This window comes from Cibotium barometz, chromosome 17, assembly GCF_041138505.1.
Source record: "Cibotium barometz isolate CiBa-2024 chromosome 17, ASM4113850v1, whole genome shotgun sequence".
NCBI lineage: Eukaryota > Viridiplantae > Streptophyta > Polypodiopsida > Cyatheales > Cibotiaceae > Cibotium > Cibotium barometz.
The window spans coordinates 28,962,343-28,986,283 of record NC_141062.1 but is presented as its reverse complement, the minus strand read 5'-3'; the positions used below and the strand labels follow the sequence as shown (position 1 = coordinate 28,986,283).

Below are 23,941 nucleotides of genomic sequence, written 5' to 3'. Positions count from 1 at the left end.
CTAAGATCTAGAAATCACTCACTACATTTTAACAACTAATCTAAAACTTAAACCAGCCACCTGTGTGTGAACATGCAAACAATGTATCCAAAAGTTAAAAGCACATAAAGAATCAAAAGATTATGATTTGAATACACCTGTTGTAGTGCTCGTTGATGTTGTGTGTTTGCATTGATTCATTGTGCTGATGCTGATTGCTTCTCTTTGCTTCATGTAGGCATTGCATGTCTCCCCCCTTCCTAATTTGTGTGCACGGTAGGTGGACTATTGGGGCGTGTTTGTATGCTCTTGTTTAGCTGAGATCTCTACAAAATGTTTATTAACAAACAAGAAAAGAAAAGAAAGAAATAAAATTTGTTATTGGTGCCAATCACCGAATATAGCCGAGGGGAAAAACCCAGTGGGAGAAAAGTGCCCTGGCTTGTTGATCTTATTGTGGAGTCACTGAGCTTACCCTTGCGCTGGTGGTGGATCCGTGTCCACATCTGCTGAAAAGATGGTATCAATTTCTTCAAGATGCAGGGACAACCCTTCACAAAAACCGGCCTCTGGAGAAGGTGGTAGAGGAAGGAGTGCTTCCTCGCTAAAATATGGCATTGGTTCTATGGGAAGGTTAAGCAGACAATTTCGATTTTGGAACTGCGCAATATAAGTACTCATATTGATCCAAAATTGACATGTTGAGGCTTGGGGAAGGAGGGCCTGCAAGATAGGTGGTTGCAAGTCATTTAAGCATGTATCCCTCCATTGTTGTGCTTGAACCTCCTCAGGTAATCTATGTTGATTTGGTCCTCTCTCTGGTATTCTCACATTAAGAAGATTATGGCGTTGGGGTGTAATTCCCACAATTTGTTTCATTAAGCCCGTGCCATATCGTCTAAAGTAAGAGCGGCATATCCAACAAATGTGTGAAGCTTCTCCTAATACAAGTCGTGCACACTCTTGACAATGTGGAAATGGGTGATGCTGTTGATAGAATAACGTGACAAAGTGATGCCCACAACAATTTTCACCTAAGGGAGCATAGAAGTACTTAGAATGAGTTTGAAAAGGAGGAGCACTATAACCCCCGCGATGTTCAGGTCGAGTACTATCGGGGTCAATGCATGGTGGACATGTATCTCGCCAAATATCCATCAGGAGTTATCTGGACGTAGAACAATGAAATTTAGAAACACTCATATCCATCATTAAAATCCCAATCAAAAACATTGTAGACAAGATCATCTCAAAAAGAACATAATCCTCTAAAGGCATAAGGAACCACACTATTCAAACACTGATCTACCAAAGAGCTTCCATTGTAGTGTTAATGCCTTATCTTTGGTTTTGGGTATATCCTTCTTAAGAGGTGGGAAGGTTAGCAATTGTCGAGGAATTCGAGCAAGATAAGAGGATTTAGGCATTGAAGTGCTAGAATCTATGCTCAAAGGAGACTCATTTGGTGATTCAATACATGTTTTGGGAAGGTCAACACGAGTAGATTTGTAGGTGCTATCATAGTCACCTATCCTATCTTGAAGAGGTTGTGTTGATTTCTGGTGGCTTTTGGAATCTTATTGATACACTCTTTTACCCCTAGCAAACCATGGCATTTAGAAAGCCAAATTGCTGTTGCACCCTCATAATAGCCTTGTGCTTTAAGAACATGCTTTGGGACCCAACGAGTAACAATCTGAGGTTTAGGCTTGGAAAAGATGTGCTTTTTAGGAGGCTTAGCAACTAGGCTAGATGGTACAAGTTTGTACGCATCTTTGGGTAGCCAAATTGATAATTCCTTCTTGCCTGGCCTTCTTTGAGCAGTGACTAAAGTAGTTGGAACATGCCAGCCATGGCCCTCACTTGAGTACTCATCAATTATCCACATCATTTGTGTTGGAGCTTCAAGAGTAGATTTTGAAAGTGGGTTGTGTAGGGTAGAAACACCACCCTTTTGACATGATAAAGCTCGTGGAGTAGCAGATCCCAATACGCAACCAGAATCAATTTGCAATTTGTATTGTCTATTCTTCCAATCTAATGAACAATTGGTAGCACTTAACCATGATCGACCGAGAACAGCCTCTACCACTGCCTTGGACTTACTTGCCACATAAAAGGGCACTGACATCTGCTGGTGATCCTGAATGGACATCATAATGACACATTTTCCCTCTATAGGGTTATCTTCACCTGAGAAGCTTCGTAAGTCAATAGGAATGTGCACAAGTGTTGGTTGTCCCAAGGCTATCCATGTGTCAAACGAGAGAACATTATAATCTGCACCAGAGTCAATTAAGGCAGAGACAAAGTAGGTAGTCTCATGAAGATGAAGGCACACTTGAATATTGAAAGGATCGACATATGGTTCATCAGTAGCCAATTGTAAGGCCAACATAGAGCCTTGCGATGCTCCTTGGCTTTTGCAACTCTAGCTTTAGCCTCTTCTTGAGCCTGACGTTTAAGTAGGTCAAGTGCTTCTTTCCGTGTGTGTGCAGCATGCATTTGTTGAAGCATGGCTTCAGTTAATGGTTCATTGTATTTCTTGAGACGACTTCCATTAATGAAGTTAGGCATTTGCTCACCTTCTAGTGTCTCTAAACGCACTGCACCACTTGGAGTAAGCTCATTAATCACAAACGGTCCTAGGCCACGTTTCTTGAGCTTTCTCTTATGCTTCTTAAGTGTGTACAAGAGCACAAGGTCCCCTTTTTTGAATCGGCCAGTTGTTACATTTCTATCATACCATTGCTTTTGTCTCCTCTTCTCGGCATACATCTCCATTACCGCCAATAAGCGGGTCTCATCAAGCTTTTCCAATTCATCAATGCATTGTGAAAGCTCATGACCAGTCTAGTCCAATTGTTTAGCAACTCGTAGAGTAGGTACAAGAAATTCAATGGGAAGAATTGCATCTAGCCCAAAAGCAAGCTCAAATGGGGTTGTGCCCACAGATGTTTTATAGGCTGTCCTATATGCCCAAAGAACTGAGTGCAACTTTTGCTCCCAATCAGTCCTATGTCCCTCAACAATCTTTGTGAGTGCTGTGCAGAGAATCTTATTAGTACTCTCAGCTTGTCCATTGGTCTGGGGGTGATAGGATGCAGAACACTTGTGAATTACCATAAATTCTTGAAGCAAAAACTCTATGACCTCATTCACAAAGTGCACACCTTGATCACTAACGATTTCAATGGGTAATCCATAGCGTGTAAATACGTACTCATACAAGAACTTGGCTGTGGTTCTGGCATCATTTTTAACTATAGCCTTTGTCTCTACCCATTTGGTCAAATAGTCAGTTGCGACTATAATATATTCTGCATGCGTGTGACGAGCTGGAGGTTTAATGGGACTGACAAAATCAATACCCCATTTTGCAAAAGCACGTGTGCTTAACATAGGCCGCAATGGCATATTGTCTTTTGTGATGGAAGGTTTGGTCCTTTGACAATCATCACAACGTTTCACATATTCTTCGGCATCCAATTGTAAGGTTGGCCACCAAAGCCCAGACCACCTAATCAACTTAGCTGTGGTATTGCCTGAAAAGTGTCCACCCCCAACACCTGCATGTGCATGAGTCAAGATTTTCAAGTAGTCAGCTTCACATACACACATGCGTAAGTTGCCATCCTTGCCCCTCCTGTAGAGTTGGTTCTCTATCAGCAGATAGTTGGCCGCTTCAACTTCAATAGCATGCTTTCGATATCTAGGAATTTTTTGATCCGTATGACCATGCTGAAGATAGTCCACAATATACTTACTCCAACTTGGTGTAGTTGAAATTTGGAATAATGTGACATTATGAATTGGCTGTTGAATTTGACATGAAGCACAGTTACGAACAAATTTTTCAGCATCCGCATGCATGGTAGGCCACCATTGCCCATCCTGATATATACGTCGTACACAAGTAGTAGCTGATGCATGGATTCCACCCGATACCCGCATGTGCCCATTCCAAGATCTCCTCATATTGATCAGGGTTAGGTATGCACACTCCATCATTACCCTGACGATATAATCTCCCTGAGATTAACTTGAATGGTCGCCATAGGTCCACATTAGGACCCGCCAATTGTATCTGCCCACTTGTCAAAATTTCTAAGATGGGTTCAGACCATTTAGGAGCTGTCTCTACAAGGAAAAGTGTTGAATCTAACATATCATCATCCACACCCACAGGAGCTTCGTCAGAGGTGATTCGAGATAAATGATCTGCCCTAAGATGAGTTGTTCCTTTTCAAACTGCCACTTCAAAATCAAACTCAAGAAGGATGATATACCACCTCACAATCCTTCCAGTTGCACAAGGCTTATTGACCAAATTGCTTGATGGTCCACAAAAAATATGAATTTGTTTGCCAAAAGGTAATGGCGAAACTTTTTCACTGCATATATCATGGACAATCCTTCTCTTTCTGTTGTGGTATAATTCTTTTCAGCATTGTTCAACTGTCGACTATTCATATGAGATTGGGAAATCCTTATTATGTTCTCCCGATTGAGCCAAAATACATCCAATTGCAAAGTTTGAAGCATCAATATGGACATGAAAGATTTGGTTCCAATCTGGTGCCCGTAAGATGGGTGCAGTCACTAATGCTTGCTTCAACTTTTCAAAGGATTCCTCACACTCATCAGTCCAATTAAACTTTACAAGAAGAGCATATAATGGTCTGGCTAGGACAGCGTACATGTAGATGAATCGACGATAATAGCCACAATGTCCCATGAATGTTTGTACCCCTTTAGGGTTGATAGGCCGAGGTAATGAGACAATGACATCAATATCCTTATCTGTTGAAATCCCATTGCGAGAAACAATATGGCCCAAGATTTTCCCTTGTCTTACCATGAATTTGCACTTGTCAGGATTCAAGCATATACGATAAAGTTGACACTTTTGAAACACAAGTCTGAGGTGTTCTATATGATCATCACGCTCTTATGAGTGAACACATAAATCATCCATGAAGATCTCAAGAAATTGCCTAAGGTACTCCTTGAATACATGACTCATTAACCGCTGAAAGGTTTGCTGGTGCATTTGTTAGACCAAATGGCATAACACGATAGGCAAAGATGCCATCTTCAGTAGCAAAGGCTGTCTTGTGTTGATCCTTTGGATCATTTGACACTTGATTATAACCGGAGAATCCATCCAAGAAACTATATGCCTTTTTCCCTGCAACTCATTCCAGAACATGATCCGTGAGGAAGTGGGTAATGATCACGTACAGTAGCTGCATTTACCTTTTTGAGGTTTATACATACTCGAAGTTTTCCATTTTTCTTGGGCACCACTACAATAGGGGAGACCCATTCAGTGTGTTCAATCTCATAGATAAATTCTGCCTCTAAGAGCTTGTCTATTTCTTCTTTTATCTTTCGTGCAAAATTCTCACTGTAAGTATAAGGACATTGCTTGGAAGGCTTTGCATCCTCTCGCAATGGAATTGTATGCTGACATATGCTTGGATCAACTCCTTTGAGGTCTTTATAACTCCAAGCAAAAACATCACGATACTCCTTTATTGTTTGAATTAATAATTTCTCCTCATCTAAGGACAAGTCTGTGGCAATCCACACATAGCGAGGCTCTTCTCCTGGCTTAGCAATATCAATCTTTTTTGCATCTTCTGGACCATCATATGAAACCCCTGGCATGCTTGGCTTTTGTCGCATGGGCTGTTGAAGAACAATCTTCCGATATTGAAGAGTGTACTGTGTGAAGTTGGGGGGAACATTGAGACCTTGTTCTTGTCCACTTGAGTCATCACTCATTGAAGACCATGCGGTTTTGAGCTCTCCTTTGCAATCTTGCATCGGATTTTTTTGTTCAACCGTTATCTTTGTACTTCTGACATTCTCTTTTGAATCGGTTTTAGACTTGAGTTTTGGTTTTCATTCACATCCTGACTCACATGCCATCACATTCATTCATATCCCATATCACTCATTCACATCCCTTATCATTCATATCTAACCAATTTACATCACATCTTATCGCCTCTTTTCTCATTCATATTCATCACATTCACATCCACATATATTCTTCCAAATACATCCACATTCATACTTATCACATACACATCCACGTCTATCCTTTCACCTACATCTACATCCATCCTTTCACATACATACATCCACATCCATTCTTTCACATACATCCACTTCCATTCTTCACATACATCCACATCCATCCCATATCATTCATTTACATCCTGATTCACATGACATTGCATCACTTCTATTCACATCACATCTATCCATCCATTCATGATTCACATCACATCTATCCATCCATTCATTCTTTTATAAAAATCAACTTCAGTGGGAATAACACTTTTATGAAAATCTTTTTATACATCTATTTACACATAAATTCAATTTTAAGAAAAATAACACTTTCGAAATAAAAATAAGTTCCTTTATGCATCTTTCTATGCATAAAATAAAATTTAATGGGAATAACTCTTTTGAAATAAAAATAAATTCCTTTATGCATCTTTCTATGCATAAAATAAAATTTGATGGGAATAACTCTTTTAAAATAAAAATAAATTCCTTTATGCATCTTTCTATGCATAAAATAAAATTTGATGGGAATAACTCTTTTAAAATAAAAATAAATTTCTTTATGCATCTTTCTATGCATAAAATCAAAATAAATGAGAATAACTCTTTTGAAATAAAAATAAATTCCTTTATGCATCTTTCTATGCATAAAATCAAAATAAATGAGAATAACTCTTTTGAAAAAAAATAAATTCCTTTATGCATCTTTCTATGTATAAAATCAAAATTAATGAGAATAACTCTTTTGAAATAAAAATAAATTTCTTTATGCATCTTTTTATGCATAAAATCAAAATTAATGAGAATAACTCTTTTGAATAAAAATAAATTCCTTTATGCATTTTTCTATGCATAAAATCAAAATTAATGAGAATAACTCTTTTGAAATAAAAATAAATTCCTTTATGCATCTTTCTATGCATAAAATCAAAATTAATAACTCTTTTGAATAAAAATAAATTTTTTTATGCATCTTTCTATGCATAAAATCAAAATTAGTGAGAAAAACTCTTTTGAAATAAAAATAAATTCCTTTATGCATCTTTCTATGCATAAAATCAACATTAATGAGAATAACTCTTTTGAAATAAAAAGAAATTCCTTTATGCATATTTTTATGCATAAAATCAAAATTAATGAGAATGACTCTTTTGAATAAAAATAAATTCCTTTATGCATCTTTCTATGCATAAAATCAAAATTAATGAGAATAACTCTTTTGAAATAAAATAAATTTCTTTATGCATCTTTCTATGCATAGAAATTAATTCTAATGAAAGTAATGCTTTTACAATAAAAATATTTCCAATATGCATCTTTCTATGCATAGAAATTAATTCTAATGAAAATAACGCTTTTACAATAAAAATATTTCCAATATGCATCTTTATATACATAGAATGAAAATAACACTTTTTAGAATACACAAACGGAGGGGATTACTCTTTTTGAATAACATAAAGATAAAACTTATTTCCACAAAATTTAAGAAAATTTTGCCATAACCTCCTTTGTATGGCTGACCATTTTTTAATTTTTGCACTCTAAATCTACCTAGAATTTACCCCAAGATGCATTTAGTACTCTAATTTAATCAATTCCCATTTTTTTAAAAGAAAACAATGCGAAAAGTTTATCTCTTTTTATTTGATTACACATCTTGGATAAAGAAGGGCTGAATTCAATGAAGAGAAGGGGGAAGCCTTTCCATCAAGGCATAACATCCAATTTCAATTTAAAAGAAGCAAGAAATCATAAACCATAGAATCGAATTAGAAAAAAGTAGAATTTCTAGCTTACATGGAGTTTTCTGAGCTATCCTTTGGCTTGAGGGATTGAGGGTTCTACTCTTGCTTGGATCAATAGTGGCCACCAATTCTTTGTAGAGGAAATAGTCAAAAACAAGTGAATTATCAACAATGAATTCAATGTTTTTGGCTCTGGGAAGGAGTAGAGTAACAGTGCATAAAACACTATTAACCTTTACAAAGGGGGAGGCTTCTATTTATAGGAAAAGGTGAGCCTCTAACCAAGCAAACTGATTCTAGAATTTTCCAGATCAATTTGGTCACTTTTTGACCATTTTTAGGTCAGTTTAGCTATTATCTGAAAAGGGGATTGATTACAGGGGGAGAAACTGGACATCTTGAGGGGCTGGGGGAGGAATCTTACATCCTACCCCACTTAAAAAATGCAAGATGTCCTCATCTCGCAGGTGGAGTATGATCTCTTTCGTCTTCTTCAATCACTTCCAGCATTACTGCCTTGGAAGTGGACGGCCGATTTGGAAACAACTCTCTTTGACTTCCCCTATTCTGAGGCAGAGGTCTTACATTACTTTTTTTTTAAACTGCGGGTTGGTTAGAGGGTCTATCTTCGGGACTTCCTTGATTTTGGCATAGAAACCTGATTACTCTGGAAGGAAGGAGCTGGAGTCTGGAATCTTGATCCCTGATTTCCCTGCCTTGAAAACCTTGGTCCAAAAGGAGTTGGACAATCCATACTGCGATGTCCAAATCCTTGACAGTTATAGCATTTCACTCCCTTGTTCAAGGGTGAAACTTATGTAGTTGAATTCCAAGGGATTGAGTTTCGGGAAAAGGACATTTCTTCCATTCTAGAACTTCCCATATCCTGGGTTGACCCTGATATCTCTTAGGTGGTGGAAGGTTGGAATCACCTTCTGGAACTAAAAACCTTTTGAAAGGTGATGGTGCTGGCTTTGGTGGGACCTTGACATCAAAGGCCTTGGAGAAATCCTTCGCCATCCGCACTGCTTCGGCCATGGAAACTGGCTTGGCGTTCTTCACCAAAATATTCAAAGGTTCGTTCAGTCCCCGAATGAACCTGGCCATCAACTATTCTTCATCATTCAGTGGTGTAGCGAGTATTTGAGGAGGAGGAGAGCGAATGCTTGGTGATATACTTAAATAGTTTTTCTCCCGTGGGTTAACTCTAAGAATTCCTTCATCTTTGTTTCCAAAAAGCCGGGAGGACAAAACCTCGTCCTTAGGTAAATTTTGAGATCATTCCATGTCTAGGTATTCCGATCCAGACGGTTTGTCTCTTTGCATCTTCCTTAATCATTTCATATAAGGTGTCGCTATCCTATAAAACCCACCCAAAAAAAAACTCCAAAAGACCTTGTGTAAGAATTTATGTTACACTTTTTTAAAAAGTAGCTAAGGCATTGCGTCATAGACTAAATAACATCACAATATGCTCCCCACTCAATAATGAAAGTAGTCTTAATATTATGGCCACTTAGTAATACTATGCTCCCCACTCAATAATAAAAGTAGTCTTTTCTTGGTTCTAGTGCTCAGTTGTAACCATCCACAAAACCATACATCTCGTGTTTGGCTCTGTCATCTAGCACAATATTAATGGATAGTATTAGTGAATGGATACTTAGTTGTTTGAGCATTTAACTTCTTTTGATCCACACAAACCCTTAACTTTTTGTTTCTTAGGAGCCAATACAATTGAATATTGTTAGTCACTTGAGTGATCAATACTGCTTTCATTAGATTATTAATCTCTTCTTTGGCTTTCCTGGCATAATTAGGGTTTATGAGATATTACATTTGACACCAAACCTATTTTATCATTACATACTTTGGCTTTCCATTCTATTGGTATTAAATTTGGCACCAGAGCTGTTTTATCATTACATACTACTAATCCAACTCCATTTAGATCCAAAATTAAAACACACTTTGGCTTTCCATTCTATTGGTATTACATTTGACACCATAGCTATTTTATCATTACATAATACTAATCCAACTCCATTTAGATCCAAAATTAAAACATATTTAAAGACTTAAAATAGTAGCTACAATTCCCCTTACAAACATTTCACCTTTGGTTTCACATTAATTTTTAATAACTTTGGATATTTTGATGTTTTGAGCTTTATTTTTTACATCTCTTGTTTTATCCTCTTTTCTTTCTATGGGACTTCTTTTATTACTGCTATTTGATCAATATTGAGATCCCAAGGAGCATCGACATCGACACACACATTTTCAGAAACAAAGTGTCTAACTTTGGTTTTAATGGATACCCATGTTTGCTTGAAGTAGTCATCAATAAAAGTCACAAAGTAGAGAAAAAATGTTTGCTTGAAGTAGTCATCAATAAAAGTCACAATGGATACCCTTCATCTTATGAGATAAAGTGTGGATGTAAAATCGTGGTATAAATCTAGTAAAGCTCTGAGAACAGTAGACATAAATGAGTTGCTCGGAGTAGACACCAGTGAACTGCCCAAATCAACCTCATCAATACGTGCAAGCTGCTCCCTAAGAACTTCAATCCTTGTGAGAAACTCATTCATTAAATCTCTCTCATTCATATGCTTGAACTCTAATTACTCATGCAAGTAGGCCACTCATGCCTCATTATGCACATGCTAAAGCATAGAAAGCACATCCGAAGCCTGCTTGAAAAATTTAAATGAGCGAATATGAAGAATAATTATTCTTTTCATAGAAAGTGCCACTAATACATGTGCCTATGCATCCCTACTATCCCACCTGGCTTGTTTCCCCGGTGTGGGAGGTGTGGAGGCAAATACTATAGTTACATCTGAACTAGTGCTAACATCCAAAGTACCCATACTATTCAATGCTTGTGGAATAGGATGAACCTCAATGCCAATGACAACATTCTAAAGCCCCTTAGCAACCAATGCATAACACATCATATATCACCACAATGGATAGTGGTCTCGTCTCAAGCTTATCTTTAACAAAAAGCATCCTAAATACATCATTGGCTGCCATTTTAGCCTACAGATAACTAACACTTTCATACAAAATGCAAGTATCCCAACTACCTACATATACTGTCAATAATTATTGAATGCAACCGAGATGACTGCCAATCACTAATAACAAAGGAAACCTATAAAGTGTATGAAAAATAACAGTGTAGTGTAAAAACGTTATTAGCAAAAATGCAAAAATCAATAATAACATTGACGATGTTGTTGAAGTTGTTGATGATGTGGTCAAAGATACAATGTTCATGATGACGACGACCATGTCTACACAACAAATGTTGCCGATATAGTGCAAAAAATCCCAAAATCGAACAAAAGCAGTTAAAACTAACACTCCCTCAAGATATATGCAAAAACCTCAACATGCAAATGAGCACCCGAAATGCTCCCAAACATGTAAAAACTTAATTAACGGAGGATAGATCAATCTAAGACAATCAAAAGAACAACTCAAGAAGAGGAGGTGAAGGGCAAGAGAACTTTCTCTAATGCTAATTGTTAGTGGAGTAGCAACCTTGTGTACGATCATTTCTCCCTCAAACAGTTATTCTCAAAGACCATAAAAGCAAATACATACAAATCATGTCTTTATTTTTTGAACACATTGATGGCAACATGAAATTTCTTTTCATACCTATGTCACCTATTTTTTAGATGACCTATTAGTTGGCTTTTTACTCTCAAAATCCATTGCCCTATAATCCTAGAATAGAGTTGTTCCAATAGCATGATAATTGACATTCATTTCAACCACAAATGGCTTATTTAGTCCTTACTTTAAAACTTAGAAGGTACAATAGCCTTATAGTTCAACTCTATAAAATAATTATTGGACACTTTGAATCGCTGCCTACTACCACCATGACAAGATCTCCAATAGACTTTAGAGAGGAGTACAAATCCGTACGATTGATCATATACCTAGAAGCCCCAATATTGATGATTCAAGAATGATCATGTGTGCTACAACATTAGCTATCTTGTTGCACACTTCTTCAATAGTAACAAATAACTCTTACTATAATAGGAGAATAGGATAGGCTTGAGCTTAAACTTCTAGACATAATAATTTGTCTAGTTAATGTTTTCATCAAACCCCGAATGGTGGTGGACGAGATCTCGTGGCTTTATCATTTCTCCTAAGGAGTTGTAGGCAACAATTGGCATAGAAGTTTTGTACCGAGCCAAAGCTCTAATACCACGTAAGAGGACACAACGTGTGTATACAAGAAAAACTTAAAAGAAGTAGGATATTTTACAACACAGATCTTTAAAATTGAAAATGCATGAAGAGAGAAAATAACCTGTTTGCTCCTGTGAGGTATATACCATAACAGACTCCACAACACGAGCATAGTCATAGCTGCGTTCATTGTAATGTGATTAGAATAGGTTTTAACGCCGTTTGAAAGAGTTCTCAATGTGGGGAAAGCACTGAATTCCTTGGCAGGCGTGCAAACTACGCCCTATTAAACACAGTATACTGACTGCAAAGCCTTCTCGAATTAAGTCATTGTTATTAGAAGCCTCCTCATCATAGTAAAGAGTGCATAGTGAATAGAGGTCAACCAGTAAAGGATTGATAAGTAATATTCTAGCCACTAAAGTTCCGTGGCATGCCCAGAAGCCACCTTATAGAACATGTGATGAGTTAATCAAAAGGTAATGAAATGAAACTCTACTCCTCTGAGACTAATGTAGTAGTTGTATGGATGATAATTAAGGCAAGACATGCCCCAACCCTGCGCCTAATTAGAAGAAGATATTAAAGCCCCCAAAAAGGATTCTCCTAAGGAATGAATGGATGTCTGAGGCTAAGCAGGATCGCCTTCACAAGTCACTAGGCCTAGACAAGCCCAACTCTCACAGGCGGTGCAAGAAAAAACTCCTTCATAGTGACAGCACGAACATGTTCAACATGTCTCAGATGAGCCAACTTCGGCAGACAGTTAAAAGGGAAAAGGGTGAATTTTAGTACCAGCAACCTGCCTCAATTAAGCTCCTCTTATTGGACCTGTGCAGCTTCCCGACACGGAAGCTGTTGAAATCTGGGGAATCTTCTCCATGTTCTCCAATTGCACAGACCTCATTAAAAAGATTATTTAACATGCAATTAATTATTTGAGCAGAATATGCGAGTGAAAATCAAAGCTATCCAAACTCTTGATCAGAGGGAAAGCTTCTTTTTCATCTTCTCATATACAATGTAGGTAATGCTAGCAGCTGGAATAACTTTAAGAAGATTAGGAAGGAGCCCTTTATAAAAGGCATGCAAACCTTCCTCTCTCCAAGTTCTCTGAAAAACATCAATCATTCCTTTATACCTAGTGGCTGAGTTCATCTGCTGAGCTTGCAACCTGTGTCAGAAAAAACTTAAGGGTTAGTACACAGAGAAAAAAGATCAGATTCAGAGTACAATTGCACTTGCCAACCGGCCTTACCTTGTCCTAACAAGCTGCAGTGGATAGACGCATGTTGCTCCCAGTGCACCAGAAATCATCCCACAGCCTAACTGTATTAACGGACCTGGCTCTGCAGAAATTTAAATTATTGTTAGCTTTTGCAACCACTTTCTTGAGAAAATGCTGTAAGTCCCGGGTGGACCATAAAAAGCCACTACACCAGATTTATGGGCTATTTAATTTTTGGAGGCATTTCGGATTGAGCCTTCGAAGAGATGTTCTCTTCTGAGTTCATCCTCTCAGGCTACAATTTTTTGTTCACCCATAATAATGGAAAACCACTCCAATGTTTAAAGATGGTGTCGCACTTCCATCTGATGTAGTCATTGCAAAGATGAAGCAAAGATCCTCACATCGACGTACCCATCTTTCACAGCTTCCGAGGACATAAAAGCGAGTCTAGGCAAGGGGGGTTGTTAACTCTTTTTTGTACACCCAAAATCTCTAGCCTAAAATACTCAAGGACGGACTCAAATTTAGCGGCTTAGTACGAAGTCTCAATTCCAAGAACCCAAGAACACACAACACATCTGTCAATGGATCTAGCTTTTGCAACCAATTTCTTGAGAAAATGGTGTAGGTCCTGAATGGACCACATAAAGCTAGTCTAAGAACTCAGGAAAGTGTAAAGTCACAGAAAGTTGCTTTAGTTTTCTCCCTTTTGAAAAGGGCTCAAAATTAGGGGCTTAATGAAAAGTCCCAATTCCAAGAACCTGAGATCAACTCAAAGCAAGCACAGACATGGGTCAGGTAAGGACTGGCCTTTAAATCGCTAACACCAGATCTACCATCTCTCACAGGTTGATTATAGAAGCAAGATCCATTCCGGGTGAGCTTGTGGACGAACCAAGAACCAGCATGTAACCCAAGATCAACTCACAGCCAGCACACATATTTGCCAATGGAGGGTAGGGATCAGTCTCTAAATCACTAACACTGGATCTACCATCTCGTAGATTTGACCTCTGTAGCTCAGAGAGCTCTATAGTTCAAGTGTGAGATTGTGAATGAGCTTGTGGACGAACCAAGAACCAGCATGTAACCCAAGATCAACTCACAGCCAGCACACATGTTTGCCAATGGAGGGTAGGGATCAGTCTCTAAATCACTAACACTGGATCTACCATCTCGTAGATTTGAGATATATTCCTCTGTAGCTCAGAGAGCTCTATAGTTCAAGTGTGAGATTGTGAATGGGCTGAGAACCCAGCTTAATCTGAGGCGACTCACTGCAAGCACAAAACACAACGTGCATCCATCAGCGGAACAGGTAGAGGTCGGTTTCTAAGTCACTCACATTGGTCCACTGTCTCACAGGTTGATTGCAGATGCTTGATCTATTCCTCTGGATCTTTTGTGAACTCGTGGACGAATCCCATAAGAGATTCGTAGCTCTTAGTTGAGAGGTATTTAGATACCGATCCCTACCCATTCCATTGTTGGGAGCATGTGCATCCCAAACACATCTCCACCAGTGGAACAGATAGAGATCGGTTTCTAAGTCACTAACATTGGATCCACTGTCTCACAGGTTGATTGTAGATGCTTGACCTATTCCTTAAAAGCTTTTGTGAAATGGTGGACGGATCATGTAACCTTAGTTGAGAGGTATTTAGAGACCAATACCTACCCATTCCAGTGTTGGGTGCATGTGCATCCCAAACCTGCTGTGAGTTAATCTTGGATTAAGCCCTAGTTCTCGGAATTTGCACGTCACACTTACGAGATGAATCTATTGACTCTTACTCAAGGCCTTATGTTAAAATCCCATAGATCTCTCTAGCTAATCACTATGCATAAACACACATAATCCAAGCATATACTCATCCACCCGACCACTCCCGAGCACATAATGAAAAACCACATACCTAACCTTGGTGTCCCATACCACCAAGAGGTATGCCTTCAATCCAGCAGCACATAACTCTAGCATGAAATGGCAAGAGAGTAGATACTATGCTCTACACAAGAGAACATCCTTAAGAGTGTCCCATGTCCCTATTATACAGGAAAGCACTCAAGTGACTCTTGACCTTTCATTTCTAGAGTGACTCTTGGCCTTCCATTTCCATGTGTGACCCTTGGTTGCTACTAGGAGACTAACCCACCATAGGCATGTGAGCATGGGAACATGCTCTAGTGGAGCAAGGGTTAGACCTAACCTTAGGTTGAGATTAGGGTCAGGCAACCAAGAGTCACACATGGAAATGGAAGGCCAAGAGTCACTCTCGAAATTGAAGGTCAAGAGTCACTTTAGAAATGAAAGGTCAAGAGTCACTTGACTACTCTCCTATATAATAGGGACATGGGACACTCTCAAGGGATGTTCTCTTGTGTACAGCATAATATCTACTCTCTTGTCATTTCATGATAGAGCTATTTAATGTTGGATTGAAAGCATACCTCTTGGTGGTATGGGATACAAAGGTAAGATATATGGTTCTTCATTATGTTGATGTGTGCACCCTTAGACTTGGGGATAGTCGGGTGGATGAGTATATGCCTGGATTATACATGTTTATGCATAGTGATTAGCTAGAGAGATCTATAGGATTATAACACATTATAAGCAGAGAGCTCTCATTTTTTCGACTAACGAGCGAGCACAAAGAGCTTCAAGTTGTCCTAAAGGGCTTTCATATGATCGCCCATAGTCAGGTCTCCACTAGAATAAGAGAACACCCCATCCCCTATCCCTCCACTACTCACTAAGAAAAACATGCAAAGGGTAGAAATTAAAACAATGGTTTTACTTCAAATAAATGCATTATGAATCAAAAAAGATTAGGAGATACCATGATCTTCGGGCAGCCATTGTCGTGACATATTTTTCAAAGATTCATAAGCTGCAAGGTCAATCCCAGCATACGGGATCATACCTAGTAGTGATGGTAAAAGCCCTATATAAAAAGCTCGAGGGCCTTCCTGATGCCATATATCCTTTGATAACTTTATCAAAGGAGGGGCCTTTCCATCAATGCAAGCATATGTCTGTAATCTTGTTTTCACTAAATCCACCGGATAGATTGCTGTCTGAGCTATGGCACCTGCTGTCCCACCTGCAAACAACCTGCCCATAGCACTGATTTCCTCTTTACTGCCTAGACCATCAAATTCTACTATGAAATCCTTCATCATCTCATATGCATAGAATTTGATGGCTGATTCAGGAGCCACTTTCAGTACATTGAGACCATTGCCCCTGAAAAAACCCAAGAGTCCACCCTCTTTATATATTTGGAGTATGCAGGGTATAATGCAAGGTTTTCCTCTCACAGAATCTGTTTGCACCTGCAGAAGCACCTTCAGACGATCCAAGGGTGCCGTTGCAGTTCTAGACAAAGCTCCTGCAACTCCACCAGCTATGAAGTATTTGGTTGCATGTAGATGGCGACTAATTCCTTCTGGAATGACTGCCTGCTCTCCAATATCTACCAAGCAAACCTTTTCCCAGTACTGATAGATGCTTGCCATGGTGGCTTTATGGGGATACAGGAGCAGAAAGTCCCGCCATTCCTCAAATGTGATGATGCCATTGTTGTCCTTATCAATACGCTCTACAAAGTGGTTTAGTTCCTCATCACTTAGTTGAATACCTGCACATATATTTTGTGATTGTAAGGATCCTTAGTGACATTCACACCTGCAAAACATAGAACAGACTAGACATATTCATAATAGAAGACCATAGGCTCTAAAAGCATAAAATGCAATAGTTATTCAAGCATGAAGAAAAAAAATCAGCACATCATTCATGCATTCTACAAGATGTACAACCATCACATACCCCTCTCTCTCTCTCTCTCTCTCTCTCTCTCATGCATTCTACAAGATGTAGGAAGAAGACAAGCTAAAACAGTTCATTTGAGGTTTAGACACCTACATTAGATAGCCAGATAAGAATTTTGAGCCTCAGACTTATGCACGCGCACTGACCCTCACTCAAAATCATGAACTGAGTTGTTCGGAGGCCTTAACTGGCCAACGGCCGAAACGCCGGAATAACAACAAGGGCAAAGGGAAGGCTTCACCAGAGAAGTCTTCTGAGAAGAAGCCTGACACAGATCGAGAGAAACTGGAGGCCGAGAGGTCCTGCAATGATTGTGGCGAGAAAGGCCACTATTGGAGGAAGAGTCCTGAGCGGACTGGGAAGAGTGTTGATTCTTCAACCTCAGCTGCAAAGACTCCAGCATTTGTGCACTTAGAGATGATGGACTCAGATGCTTCGTCGTCCTCGAGCGAGGAGACAATTGGCTTCACCACAAAGGATACCCGGGAATGGATTCTTGACAGTGGTTCTTCCAGGCACATGACTCCGTCCCGAGACTTCTTTTTGGATCTGAAACAACAGTCAAGTCACATCTTTATTGGCGACAACTCCACCATTCCCATACACAGTGAGGGCCGGATAGAGATTATTCCCGACGGAAAGGGGGGTAAGCATGCCTCCCGTGTTCTTTACGTCCCTGCTCTTGGTTTTCATCTTCTGTGCATGAAGTATGCAAGACTGGCTTTCGGGTGGAATTTGAGGGGCATTCAGTTGCTCTACGGGACCATGAGACTGGCCAGGTTGTCTGGGAAGGCGGTGTGGAGAATGGTATCTACAAGCTCTCTGCACTCTCCTCATTGACACGTTCTCAGGTCGGAGATTTGTGGCACTTTCGTTTTGGCCACTTAAATGTGGATACATTGCAGCGAGCTTTCTGGGACCAGATGGTGGTTGGCTTGCCAGATGTTGGCAGCAGGCAAGGACGTTGCAGTTCTTACATACGTGGTAAGCAGCACAGGGAATCCTTTCCGAAGCAGGCTTCCAGGCGGGCTTCAAAACCATTGGAGGTGATTCACACTGACTTGTGTGGACCTCAGCAGACACCATCATTGGGAGGATCTCTCTATTTCATGCTGCTTGTTGATGACTGTACCAGATTCACGTGGGTCTACTTTCTTTCACAGAAGGACCAAGCTTTTGTACGGTTCAAGGATTGGCACGTGATGGTGGAAAAAGAGTCTGGATTGCAGGTAAAGACTCTCAGGGCTGACAAAGGGGGTGAATTCTCTTCGAATGTTTTCGTGAGATTTTGTGCAGATCATGGCATCAAGAGATAACTGGCCAATACAGGATTGCCTTCAGAGAATGGAGTTGTAGAACGCAAAAACAGGACTGTAGTGGAGATGACAAGGACCATGCTGGAGCATCGTGATCTTCCTCGTCCACTTTGGGGAGAGGCTGTGGCAACGGCTGTCCATACCCTCAACCGGTCTCCAACGACTTCAATACCTAATATGACTCCGTTTGAGGCATACTTTGGCAGGAAATCTGATGTCTCCCACTTCTTTGGGAGCGATGTGTATGTACATATTCCGAAGAAGCAAAGGGGGAAGCTTGACTCCAAATCCCGTAAGCTTATATTTGTGGGGTATAATTCTCTTTCCAAGGGATACAGATTGTATGATCCAGAGAGGAATGAGATTGTTGTCAGCCGAGATGTGGTCTTTGATAAGCATGTTCCAGTATCCACTGTCGAGGAGCCGCCACTTCTTGGAGATCCAGAGGAGTCTGATGATGATTCCCAGACCATTGTTCCAGTTGGTCAACCACAGTCAGTACAGGAGGTCGAGCCCGGAGCTGGAGTAGAGCCCCCGCAGCAGCAGGAGGCTCCACGATCTGTTCGAGTACCCAGGTGGTTAATTGGACGCCCTTCGGGAGTCAGGTATCACGGAGCTACCCTCCGAGTGGACCACAGAGGACGGCCCTCGAAGATCGCACAGAGTCTGCGACAAAAGCAATACAACGGAGCTTCTTTAGGTAAACTATGCTTTGATGTCTCGTATCATGCGGGACAAGGAGCCCACTTCCGTTAAGGAAGCCCTTTCACAGGATACTTGGAGGAAAGCCATGCAAGTGGAACTTGATGCCATCGAGAAGAACAACACATGGGAGTTGGTACCGAGGCCGTCGAAATGGTCAGTCATTGGTGTCAAATGGGTCTTTAAGACCAAATATGTGTGAGATGGGTCGGTGGACAAACACAAAGCCAGACTCGTGGGCTAAAGGTTATGCTCAGCGGCGGCCAGGCATCGACTACGAGAATACCTTTGCATGGACAGCAAGGATGACCACGATTCGGACCGTTCTTGCCCTTGCTTCTTCTCAGAGGTGGCCTGTGTATCAAATGGATGTAAAATCTCCGTTCCTTAATGGTGACCTGCAGGAGGAGATGTATGTTGAGCAACCTCCAAGATTTGTTGTTCCAGGATCAAAAGGGATGGTTTATAGGTTACGTAAGACCTTGTATGGTCTTAAACAGGCTCCCAGGGCTTGGAATCAGAAGATTGATTCCTTCTTTTTTCAGACTGGTTTTCAGAGATCGGTTGCAGATCCCAACCTATATCTCTTTCGGGAACGCGGCATGGTTACGATTATCATCCTTTATGTGGATGATCTCATTCTCACTGGCGGTCATGTGAAGCACATTGGCGTGACGAAGGCTGCCTTGTCAAAGGAGTTTGAGATGACCGACCTAGGCTTACTCCACTTCTTTTTGGGATTGGAGATTTGGCAGACCCAGAGGGGGTTTTTTGTCTCTCAGTAGCGGTATGTTCATGAGTTGCTTGAGGCCTTTGGGATGGAGAACTGTAAGCCTATTACTTCGCCGATGGACCCAAATACAAAGTGAACTGTTAATGATCCTTGTGAGCCAGTTGATGCCTCGCAGTATCGGAAGTTGGTTGGTTCATTGATCTGGTTGCTGAACACCAGATTGGACTTGAGCTTCTCCGTGGGGCTTTTGAGCTCTTTTATGCAGACACCATTGAAGTCTCATTGGGACGCAGGATTGCGGATCTTGCGGTATCTGCAGAGTACGAAGAATCTAGGACTCTTCTACACAGGAGGGGATGGAGTCAAACTCCAAGGTTGGAGTGACTCACATTGGGGAGGAGATCCAGACACGAGGAGATCTACTTTAGGATACAGTTTTACCCTTGGCTCAGGAGCAGTTTCTTGGAGCAGTAAGAGGCACCCCACTATTTCCGTATCTTCGACAGAGGCAGAGTACCGGGCTGCTTGTGGTGCTACTTGCGAGGTTGTGTGGCTGCGGAGGCTGCTAGGCGAGATTGGGTTTCCACAGAAGGAGCCCACAGTCATCCAGTGTGATAACCAAAGTTGTATAGCTATTGCTCGGAACCCGATCTTTCATGCCCGGACCAAGCACATAGAGATACAGTATCAATTTGTACGTGAGAAGATCTTGGCTGGTGACGTCTTGCTACTTTATTGTTCAACGGAGGACAATGCGGCGGACCTCTTCACAAAGTCTCTACCTCAGGCTACGCTCAGGCGGCACTCCAACTCCCTAGGGTTGATTTCACAGCCAGGAGCTGAGAGGGGGTGTTAGAAGTCATCTCATGTCTTTATCAGACACCAGGGCCTCTGTTGTGGGTGTGCCCGCCCTTTGTAGGTGTTTTCTCATTTTTCCTCACTCCCCGTATTTTTTTCCTATTTTTCTATGGCTTGGGTGGCTGCCCTGTGGTGACTGGATTACACAGTTACTGGCCGACTGATGCTTCAGGTCCACGACTACATCTGTGAGCTGGCCGACTAGCTGTTTTCAGCAAGTCGTGGAGATACAAGCCCTGTCGACTGTCCCTGAAGCAGACCGACTGCTCTCTTGGGGTCATATAAAATGGCCCCATAGCCCCTTGCCATATTCATCTTGTTTATACTTCGGGATCTTGTGTATATAGAGCAGAGTTACACGCCTATCTCTCTCCTTCTCTTGTGCTGTCTATTTTCTGCACTCTACTTGCTCTTGTGGTCTCAGATTTGGTTATCATCTCCGCTGCGTATTTTGACAGTTCTATGCCCAATTGTTGCCTCCCAATACATTGAATGAGATAACGATGAAGTGGGATTGGGTGAAGCAAAATGAGGGAAAAACAGTGAATGCATACTTACAAAAGTTTTGGAAAGTGCTTTTGGAGGTGTCTCCATTTATGCATGTCACCGAGGCAGAAAGGAAGAGAAGGTTTCAATCCGGATTGCAACCCGTGTACAAAGCGGGACTACAAATGTATCTTGGTCACACCTTACACCCGCCACTACCACCAAGCAATTAGAACTCAAATTGAGTCAATCCAACAAGGCTAAACCCTCATTTCAAGGCAAAGAGAAGGCTGTCCAAAACCTGCAAAATAATGGACAGCCACCTAAAAAGGACCAAAACCAAGATAAAAACAGTCCAAAGGCTGAAAATAACTCTACCAAGAAGCGTCCCTTCAAAGTGAGAGACTATGGTCTCACTCCGGAGCAGAAAAAGTAATATATGCTTTACTTGTGGTAGCACTGAGCATATTGCAAATACATGCCCGAACAAGAAGAAGCGTGATAATGCAAATGCATCAAAACCCAATGTAAATATGATCCCGGATGTGCAGGGCAACACTTCACATGATAGCAAAGACAGGATTGTATGTAAAGCTTAGGGACAGCTTAAGGATCAGCCCGCTTTGTTCATGTTTGATGATTGTGCAACTGAGAACTTCATATCTACACAAATGGCAACTGCTTTGGGTATTGAAGGGGAGGACATGGGTCCTCAAATTGAAGCAGGGACTGCCTTTGTTGGTAGAGAAGTGCAGGTCATGCCTATTATTGGCAAGTTGCGCATACACATTCAAGGCTATGTGGATCATAAGGATTTTCTTGTGGCGCCTTTGAATGACTGTGATGTATTGCTTGGAAAGCCTTGGCATACACACATTGATCCGTGCAAGGCTTACAAGACCAACAGGATCACCTTCATGCATAAAGGCCAAGATCATGTAATTGATACTAGTGAAGAGGGTGATAACATTCCCCTTGTATCTCATGTATAAATTAAGAAAGTAATGAAAAAGAGTGTTTTCGTGTACTTGATTTTTGTACACGATCATGTTCAAAATAATGTGCATGTAAACACTCTTAGTAATGATAGGCTGAAATTCTTGCAAAAGTAAAATGATTGTTTTGCTGATGAGTTGCCACCCGTATGACCGGAAGATCATCGCATTGATCTTGTGCCGGGTAGCTCACCACCAAACAGGCCAGCCTATCATGTAAGTGCATCCCAAAAAGAGGAGATCATGAAGCAGGTAAACGAGCTTCTTGAGAAGGGATTAGTTCAGCCAAGCTCTTCCCCTTATTGTTCGCCCGTCCTCTTAGTTCAAAAGAAGGATGACTCCTTTCGTATGTGTGTGGATTATAGAACTTTGAATAAGCTCACCATCAAGAATCGGTTTCTGATTCCACGCATAGACAACATCCTTGACAAGTTGGATGAATCAGCATGCTTTAGTCGAATTGATCTCAAGAGTGGGTGTCATCAAGTGCATGTAGTGCATGAGAATGTACATAAAACTGCTTGCACGACAACATTTGGGCTTTATGAGTATCTTGTTATGCCTTTTGGTCTTACGGATGCCCCTGCTACATTCAATAGAATGATAGATCACATATTCCGTGGGTACAGGAAATTTACAGGTGTCTTCTTTGATGACATCCTAGTCTTCTCGAAGACCGAAGAAGAGCATAGAGCTCATTTGGCTATTGTTTTTGAAGACGGCATATTGTGTCCAAAGATGAAGTGCGGATGGATCCTGCAAAGATTGATGCAATTCGGAACTGGCCCGAATTGAGTTTGATACATGAGATCGGCACTTTTTATGGATTGCTTCCCCTTTGCATGATTTGCCAAAGAAGGCGGCCACATTCAAATGGACCAATGTAGAGACGGATGCATTCCTCAGATTGAAAGATGCAACTACTCATGGTCCAGTGTTGATCATTCTATATTTGCAAAAGCCTTTTAGTGTGGAATGTGATGCATCTAGAAATTACATAGAAGCTGTCCTAAATCAAGAAGGACATGCCGTGGCATATGAGAACTGTAGATTGCATAATGCAAAGCTCTCTCTTGGCATTTATGAGAAAGAGCTCTTAGCTACAATTCATGCACTTACTATATGGAAACATTACCTTCTTGGGGCTGATTTCACTGTGAAACAGATCACCAGAGTTTGAGGTATTTTCTTACCCAAACTAAATTGTCAAAGAAGCATATGAGGATGGCCAATTTCCTCTCTATGTTTCATTTTCAGATCTTACACACCCCAAGAAAGAAGAATCTAGGGGCAGATGCATTGTCACAAAAGCCGTATGTAGCAGCTATTTAAGTTGCCTCTCATGGAGACTTGTCTACCATGCGTGATCCGGATGCTAATTTTGCCACTAGTTGGGCTGATTTGATGGCTGGTCATGCACATGCCTCATATGTGATCAGAGAGGGTTATCTTATGAAAGATGATTGCCTATGTGTGGTGTCTGACATGAGGCAAAAGGTTTTGGATAAGTGCCATGCTCCTCCATATGTTGGTCATAGAGGCATAATGCCTACTACGCACATGATTGAGCGGTATTTCTTTTGGCCAAGTATGCGAAAGGACATAGAGGCACATGTACGTACATGTATCACCTATCAAAAGGTGAAATTTGATACGCAAAAGGCACCAAGTTTGCTTCAGCCATTGCCTATTCCCACACAGCTATGGGAAAGTATTACAATGGATTTCATTATGGACTTGCCACAGA

The 23,941-nt window shown here is 40.8% G+C and overlaps 1 protein-coding gene across 1 annotated transcript in view; it reads right to left on the bottom strand.

Moving 5' to 3' along the window:
* Positions 1 to 12,838: 12,838 nt before the first annotated feature.
* LOC147629867 (calcium-dependent mitochondrial ATP-magnesium/phosphate carrier protein 3-like) overlaps positions 12,839 to 23,941 on the bottom strand; it is a 32,099-nt gene continuing 20,996 nt past the window's right edge. Inside the window, exons 3-5 of the mRNA XM_086811397.1 lie at positions 16,110 to 16,910; positions 13,294 to 13,384; positions 12,839 to 13,209 (exon numbers count right to left, since the gene is read on the bottom strand). Of these exons, the coding sequence (XP_086667523.1) occupies positions 13,020 to 13,209; positions 13,294 to 13,384; positions 16,110 to 16,910 (1,082 nt within the window). The 3' untranslated portion in view covers positions 12,839 to 13,019. The remainder of the gene's footprint in view (positions 13,210 to 13,293; positions 13,385 to 16,109; positions 16,911 to 23,941) is intronic.